The sequence below is a fragment of the Opisthorchis viverrini genome, assembly GCF_000715545.1.
Source record: "Opisthorchis viverrini unplaced genomic scaffold opera_v5_66, whole genome shotgun sequence".
Taxonomy (NCBI): domain Eukaryota; kingdom Metazoa; phylum Platyhelminthes; class Trematoda; order Opisthorchiida; family Opisthorchiidae; genus Opisthorchis; species Opisthorchis viverrini.
Window position 1 is genome coordinate 772,849 of NW_008751723.1, and position 8,603 is coordinate 781,451.

General features: G+C 43.0%; 2 protein-coding genes across 2 annotated transcripts in view; one reads left to right on the top strand and one right to left on the bottom strand.

Annotated features, from left to right (window-relative positions):
- The window catches only part of T265_13445 (hypothetical protein), a gene marked incomplete at both ends in the record, with an annotated part of 28,785 nt that extends 27,342 nt beyond the window's left edge, over nucleotides 1–1,443 (top strand). The window contains one exon of the mRNA XM_009168900.1: nucleotides 582–1,443. Within this exon, the coding sequence (XP_009167164.1) occupies nucleotides 582–1,442 (861 nt within the window). The remainder of the gene's footprint in view (nucleotides 1–581) is intronic.
- T265_04192 (hypothetical protein) overlaps nucleotides 1–4,390 on the bottom strand; it is a gene marked incomplete at both ends in the record, with an annotated part of 126,651 nt that extends 122,261 nt beyond the window's left edge. The window contains one exon of the mRNA XM_009168874.1: nucleotides 4,306–4,390. Within this exon, the coding sequence (XP_009167138.1) occupies nucleotides 4,306–4,390 (85 nt within the window). The remainder of the gene's footprint in view (nucleotides 1–4,305) is intronic.
- Nucleotides 4,391–8,603: the final 4,213 nt, after the last annotated feature.

An 8,603-nucleotide genomic window follows, 5' to 3' on the forward strand; every position in this document is an offset into this window, starting at 1 on the left:
CATCCTACCCAGTGACATTTCTTGAATGGAGAATCTGTAGAAAGTAGTCACAATAAAAAATAATGACTAGTTACCAACAGTTCCAAGAGCATTATGTAAATCAAAGTTTGAAAATGAAGAGGAATGGTTACAAGGAATGAAAAATATGAATATTTGGGATGACTTGAAGCTGCTGAATAGTTCGAATGGTTGAACTCATTTATATTTGGCGAACCGTTTTGAAGGGTTAGTGGGTATCTGCCAAAATAAACTGTTTCAGCTACATTTATGGTCAAATATACTTACTCCTGAAAATGAATGAACCGTTTTACTCGGTTCCATGTGTTCCCATTTGCGAAGGAGTTGACGCTGAGGACTGTGAGTTTGATTATTAAAAATTAACTTAGTAGACGATATGTGACTAGTTCAGTAGGGTAGTATTTGTTTTATACGCTTGTTTTATTCACTCATGGAATGCTTGGTTAACTGGCAGCTTCGGCCGGTTAAGCTATACGGACATTAATTTGACTCCTTTTAACCTGTGCTTCTATACGATCCTTTTGAGGATGTTGCATTTCTTGTTTCGTTCTGTTCACAATAAGCTACAACAAGCCCAAAAATCTGCACTTGAGGCATACACATCATTCTTGGAAAGCATGAAACATCCCTTGAGTGATTCTAACCATTCAACCCGAGGGGAAGATCAACTGGGAGGACCCGGAGATTCTTCTAGTCTAAAAAGATTTCAGCTACTGGGAACTATGTCGCGACGTCATGATTCGAACCGAACTAACACTACATCAAACCCCCAGCGAGGCGAAACCAAATATGACGCGGGAAGTGTGAATTCTTCATATTGCCGTAAAATGTCTCGTACGGCTGAGAGCGTCACCTGGAATCTACGTATTTTGACCGGGCAAGCGGAGCTTTTATCAATTACTCTGAATGAGTTAAATACGTGGCTAAGACAGGCTCGTGAAGCTGGCGCTGCCAGCGGTCTTTTGATCGGATCAGTTGCATCTGATACAGTAGAACAGATATCTGACAAATTAGGATCCGGATCCTCCCTGAGTGACCCTGCTCAAGACCTTGACTCCAACCAAACGACAGTGACAACAAAAGATATAACCACAACATCAGCAGTCGTCTCTGATCGAACACGACCAAACCACAAACCAATGACATCCGGGTTTTCAAACACTGTAAACCCTTCTAGTGCAACCTTACCTAGGCGTTTACTTTCTCCAACTAATTACACATTGTCCACGTCTTCGCTTTCGGGACCCAGGGGTCTGACCTCATGCTTAAAACCCTCCAATTTGATGAATACTTCTACCACTCAATACTCTGCACCCATGCGTAGCGTGATAACCGAGCAAACTGGGAGACACTCTTATGGCGATGACATAAGCACTCCAAGTCGCTCACGACATACAGTTATGCGATCTAATCAGCAGAAGTTTTGACTTCGTACCAAGTGCTTTCTATTCTCCACAGATGATGTGTACAGTTTAGCATCGATAATCATTGAAACAAATGAAGAGTCTTTACTGATTGCTATGAACTTTCACGTTGCCATGCATCCTTTCGCAGTGAAAAACTGCGGCCCTCGCAAATTTATTTTTCACCCAGAATACCTGGTGTTTGTCCCCAGTTGATCCTTTTTGTACATTGTCCCAACAACCAGATCAAGAAAACCAGCCGCCCTCCAGCTTGCTCATCTGATTTCCTTTGCAGAGCCCAAATGTATATTGGTAGCAACCTTCTTGAACCATCACTCTTTTCTGGATTTTTTCTTGTCAGATCATCTTTGATGAGCAATGCTTATTTTCATGCCTAATTTCACTAACCTAGCGACAAGAACTACGATGTGTTTTTATATAGCAGTCAATTTTGACTAAATTTGACTCAAAGAAGGGTGACAACAGTGGACAGTGGCCACAGGAAACTAACAACTGATTACCCATTGTGGAAGTTCTCTACTCATAAAACAATATATGAGGCAGTGAACAACGGACGACTTGGTGATGAGAGGTCGGTTTCTGTTATCCCTATCGTAGAGTCGTTGCTTTTTTGAACCATTAACGTCATAGAAACGACACTTGCGCGGCAGCCAACTATACTGTCGTCAAATGTCATATCCTTGATGAAATACGCTGGTACAGTTCACAGCCTTGTGCGACCACTATGGCAGTGAGTTTGTGCAAGAATTCGTTGAACGTAATCTCTATCTTAACTTTTGTTTCCGTGACTGAATTCAACTACCCAAACCTCTATGCGTTTTATATGACTTATAGTCTAACTTACTAATAAGAGCTATTGGCTCTATATACTTTAAACCTGGTGTGAAAGATGGATTGCATAATCTTAGGACCTACCAGCTACATTCAAACGTGCATGAATTATGGGCCAGAAACAACACTCAACCCATACTGGCCCAACGGACCTGTCATTTCGTAGTGATGCGTCTTCAAAATCCCAATTCACGTGAGTGAACCAGGTCGCCATGATCCCCCTTGGCTTGATGTTGTAACTGATAAAAACCGCTATGTTTGTAATCGAATAGAGAAGAACGTTCATGTGTGGCGTTATATTTCTTGGTGTGTATACAAAATTCATTCAGATAGCAGCGTGACAAGAGATGCGCTGCACCCTGGGAAAATTACAGCAAACGTAATTCTGATACTGACATACCTACTGGCCGGCAGTGTGCGCGGAGGTCGGTGGTGTGGGAGTGTGGGGTGTATAGCAAAGCTCAGGTATAGACAAAAGATACTGGTAACTTAAGTTAATACATAGTTGAACTGAATCACAAAATAATTGTAACTGGTGACTAAACCATAACCGGGGCAATAGTTCAGTTTCAGTCAGTTAATTTCAGTTTATCAACCATGCAACAGAGGTACTTTTGCTCTATCTGATACTCTGTCGGTCAAATGAAAATGGAAGAGCATGTGAGATATAACCAAGTATTGGAGATGATCGTGTAATCAGTTGGCTCACACTGTATGTTGCTTTCAGCGAACCAGTAGCTGCCCATCGATTCACCAGCGCCACTAATTACGCAGTTGAGCCATTTCCCTAGAGTCCTCATTCAGATATCCCGTAATTTCCAACCAGACAGAGTTTGATGCCTAATGTTTTCGTATTCTGATACCAGGTTATAAACTGCCCGCTTTTCGGCCGCTTCCACTCAGGGCAGGGCTGGATGAATAGAGCCCTGCGAGGCAAATGGTCCTCTGAGATACGAATTGCGCGTCCTTACCGGTGTAAACTATGCAGTGTGAGTAGCTTATCAATTGGAGTGGAGTTCCTATTTCCTAAGACCTGGAATACTTCCGCATTACCAATCCATCAGGTCCCTCCAACGCCTCGGAGGTGCCGATGGCAAAACACCGTCAGATTTCGTGCACCCTCTGCACTTAGAGGCCCTTTTTCTTAAGCATAATGTAAGAATCACGCTGTCTCAGTATAAACTCCGCCCTTGATGAACGAACTGTCGTCATGTCTGCACCATAAATGCCGGTGGTTGGAAAAGTTGCCCTGGTTTTCCCGATTGGAGAATTAATCTCATCTTCGGTCGGTCCACGGAGAACTATGCAACTGCTCAGGTGAACATTATCTATCACTTCGACTGGATGGCCTGCAATCATTAGGGTTTTGGTTCTACCCCACAAGGTCTTGTAGTAGCAATCTACACTTTGTAGGTGCGAAGTGCATACCAAACCGTTCGATTTAATTGTTTAAGTTATTTAGAATGGCTTGTATCTCTGAAAGGTCTGAACTAAGAGGGGAAATATCCCCCTGATTCTCAACACGTGAAAGCAGATGTCCCAGAAACCCCGAGTTTTCATAGGCAGTCTCATAAAATACATCAGTAAAATAGTTGAACTGAAAAAGTGAGAGAATATGATCTTGTCTTGGCCTAATAGTCCTAGTGAACTCAGCAAAGAGCTTATTGTATACTCGAGTGTGCCCTCATGAGGTCGCATACAGCACCTTCATTAGGGATATAAATTTTAAAGGGATACATTTGTTCAGCAAACACCACCAAAGTTTCTGGCGATCGCCGGTAGAAAGAGCTGTCAGAGCAAGAAAAACTACCAACTTAAGAGGCCTGGATGAACATCGTTGTCCATAACTAGTCTCAAGGCAAAGATATGGTAAAAGCATCGTTGGCAAGAGCGAAGCACTTCTTGATTCCCACGAGTCTCTTCCTTCAATAACTGATCAACCTGCGATAACACAATACCAGAAAACAACTTTGAATGCCACGGCTAAAAATATGATGACATTCTCGCCACTTCTTTTTTAAATCGGGCTCACGGCTAGAAAGTTCCAGTCCATTGGTCTGCTGGTCTTGTTCCAAATCTTCCGTAGTAATTATCACTGTTTTCCGGATCTTCAACATCTATAACTATCTGGGTTGTGTGCCTTGTCGCCTTGATGCTTCACTCTGGAGTTCTGATGTTTACAGTGGTTTGGTGTTCCATTCTGGCTTGCTTGGATATTTCAGAGCCGAAGGAGGCCAGCTGAAATGCTGTTCAAAATTTCTAACCTAACTTTCAAAACGACAGTTTTGTGAATAATTCACCTTCCCATTTTCTTGGCAGACTCACTAACACCTGTCCTGTTTTGGCCGATCGATCGAGCCAGCTGAAACGAGACGCAGCTGTTGCCTGTAGCGAAAGCCCTCTTCATCTTCTGGGCCTTCACAATTCATCCTTGCTCTGTCATTCGTTAGGCCGTTAATTATCCGGCGTTAGGTGGATCTTTTTGACCAGTCGTTAATATGGATTTTCTGGCAGCAGTCAGATCACCAGATCTCGGCGACATCCACTGTCCATATCATCAAAGGGAATAACTTGGACAGACACTTCTGATGGCTGACAGCATCGCCTTTTTACTCCCATTCAAAGGTCAACCAAACTTCGTCATCGACGTAACTGTGCGTCTCCAGTTGCTTTCCTGCAAGATCAAGTACGATACCGTTGAGCTACTGAAAGTCGTCGAAGTTCATAAACGGAATAACTTTACGTCAGCACAGGTAAACTGAAGCGAACTGATCCCGCGCGATAGAATAATCGGAGTCAATCTGCGTACTCCAGAAGGAACAACAATCTTTAGTTGAGGCTTTCCATGAGTCATCTGATCTAACCGGCTGTTGACCTCCAAGTAACTCAGTGCTTGTGTTGAAAGTTCGTACTTGCCAGGAGCAGATGATGTTCGGAACGCAACTGAAATAGTCCCTCCCCAACATCACTACGCTTCGCGTGCACTCCTAGTCCTCTACTTCCAGGCTTAACCATCCAACTCGGTTGTTGAGCTAAGTAAACAAGTGAACTTGAATGAACTCAAATCATAGTGTCAAACCGGAGCCTAAAGTTAAGACTGGAGGCAAAAGCAAACTGGTGAGTGCTAAAGAGGCATAAATTCCAATCAAACAATTTCTACTCTGGATCTGATCAAGTCGTCATGTATGCGATGGGTGACAAGTCGCAATGATCACCGCCATGTTCTCAACCTAGCAAGAATTCTCGATTTTCTGAATGTGTGATAACGAGGGATCGATGGTGTGATAGGATGAGCATAAACTCATAACTGCTGTTGACCGATTATCGGTTGGTGTTGCCTGGAAAGGGAAGGAAGGAAGACAACGTAACAAGTTATTTGGATGAATAAAGGTAAGGGCAGAGGAAAGACACGGATTACCGTAGAGTAACAAGAGATGCACAGGAACTGTATATCCAGAAAACCCCTTTCAGAGGAATTATCTATCATTGATATCATTTGATCAATGAGACTGCAGTTTACACACTTACGTATGGTTTGAAGTTAGTGGAGTTCGTTCCATATAAATGTGTTCCGAACGAAGAAAAGTTCCGATTCAACCATGTGTACATGGTGATAGTAGAACAACAGTGTGTAGGTTTATCCTTAAATGATGGGCTTAGAAACACAGCTAGTAAATTACAATCTCATTCGGTATAACCAGAGCTTATTACGACTGAAAATATTTTATTGTGGAAAGTATAATTGGCACATTTTTATGAGTAATTCCAGTGGTTATTCGATCACAGGTATGCCTACGGGCTGATATGATGAATAATATCTTCTTTTATCCCTAATTTGCGCCTCCAGGTGTGTTGAAGTGTAGACACACTTAACTAATGAGGTCCAGGGCCTCGTCATTCTGAATTGCTTGCCCACAACGGCTTGTCGTAAAGGAATAACTTACATCCAGATCACATTTTTCAGTATGGGAATCGGCGTGGAATAATGCCACAACGCAAACTTCCTTTGTTGTAAATGTTTGCGCATTATCGAGATGACATAGCGAATTGGTAAAATTTTGAGGATCGTTTATCACAGTTTGGTGAATGATGAAATGTAAACAATTTTAATATCAAGTACAAATAATAGTCGCAGTGACAATGGTGTTATTATATGCGAGAGACCGGGTTAGCACCAAAAACACTGACCTAAATTAGATCACTAGGAGAGTCTGAAAATATTTTCTGTCGATTTCTTTCTGGACCTCCCTGTAATACTTACCCCTAGGAAGGAATTACGCCAGCTTGCCAGTTTACGATAAGAGGGTGGTTGTGGTCGAAAATGAAAGCATCCAGGTTAAGAATTCGAAGGAGACTTTTTTGCTCACAAACTATATTACAACCTCATAAAACTTCCCATACTTGCCATTGCCAATCAGATCCCCATAATAATACTACCCTTTCTTGAAAACCCTGCTGAAATAGAAGGATTGAGTTTGTCGGTATTGTAATTCGACCCAATTTTACTGATTACCCGGTTTATGATCTAGGTGTGATCTATAATTGATGAGGTCTTAGCTTGAGCCACTTTTGTGAAGGGGAATAATCACTTCATTGGAGAGAGCTTGGAACCTGTTTTATCTAATGACTCGTCAATCTGTGGTATCTGTTGCCGACCCGCTCCATGCCCAGTGCCGGAAAAGAAAGACTCACAGAAGGGAACACACCAGCTATATTCTGAACAATCGAGTGCAAGAGCGTGAGTGCGTGTGAGTGCGAAAATTACGACGGTCTCAAGTTATTTATTGGAAGGACACTGTCTGAACTTGGTCCAATACTGACGCACACGGCTTTAGTACGAGGCTGTGATGTGCTGCATACCGCGGGGGGCGTTGTCTGACCTTGAGCAACGCTGACTCGCGCTGTCTGGGTTCGATACAAGGCTGTGACGCGCTGCATGCTGAGGGCGTGTTGTTTGTCTGGTCAACATCTAGCGGAGCTGAGAGTCTCGGCAGATTTCGGGAATTCAGTGGCTGCTCTCAGGAAGCTGACCTTCCTGATAGAACCGATTGCGAAGCCATCGCTACAGAAGGGCGCGGTGAATAATCTGCAGTTTTGAAATCGATAACGTTTCACCTTTGATACAAAAGCTTCATTAGACCAAGTGAACAGGTCATCAAGTTGGTCAGGTTTTAGGGCAGACGGAGGACCAATTAGTAAGACCTCTTCAGATAAGCACACCTGATCAGTTTTGAATGTCAGTTAAAGGGTATTATCCGTTAATCTTAAGGTTGTGTTGGGGGGTTTCAGATTATTGTTGGTCGGGTAAGTTCAGGTCCAAAGTTCTTCGATGGATAATTCACCTCCGGTGCCAATGGTAAACTTTGTTGGTCTGTGTGGGTAAGTGCCACGACGCTTTCGTTGGTGTGTGGATTGTTTTGGGTTAATTGAACTTGAGATCTAAGCCACTTCTGTTGACGACTCCTGTCGCTGATAACCACAGACCAGCTCGACCCACCTAAGACAGTTCTTCACACGATTGCCATTTCTACTTTATTCGATTAACACTGAGATGCTTGGCGTGAACCATGGTGTCCACCTCAAAATTTCAACATTTTCTGAATCTAGTTTGTGTCCCGTGTCCGGTGCATGTTCGCCATTGCTGAGTCTTTCAGTCTCCCATCCGCGTTTCTCTGTAATCTGTTCATTTTCATCCCGTGTTCTCCGATTCTAGTTTGAAGTTATCTGGCCGTCCGCCCTAATAAATCTCAGTGCGATTGTCGCATTTAAATTTTTATGCACTGTCCCTGGCTCCCTTTGCCGGGAGGCGATTATTCAGGTGGAATGATTTGGCGGCTAAGAATGCTATTCGGACAGAAGCGAGTAACGTGTGAGGTGGCCTAACTTGTGGAGATACAGGTATAAAGCTGTGCTTCAAGTATCTTTGATTTATATATGTGGCGGTTCGCCCTGTTTGCCTCTAATCTTGCCAGTCGAACGTGATCACTCCACAGTTTGCGAACACATGATCCGTAGTTGTTTTCAGTCAACTGGAAAAAATTGGAACAGACTGAGAGATATTGTTCCAAAAGGGCTTGGAAGTCGGTAGTTTTCAACTGGGCAACTTTTCACTTTTGAAAAAAAGAGCTTTTGACACAAACATAATCGCTGTCTGTGCTCATGGAAAAGACGAGCAGCTATTTTTCGATTGAGTGGAAGTGCTTGGAAGGAGGGTAGGAATTTGGACGAGGATTAGGAACAAACGATGGTTTGGATCAGCGTTTTTTTATAGTGCACTAGATTCACGGTGATTAAAAGGGCTATATCAACTGAGTTGATGTGGTAAATCTT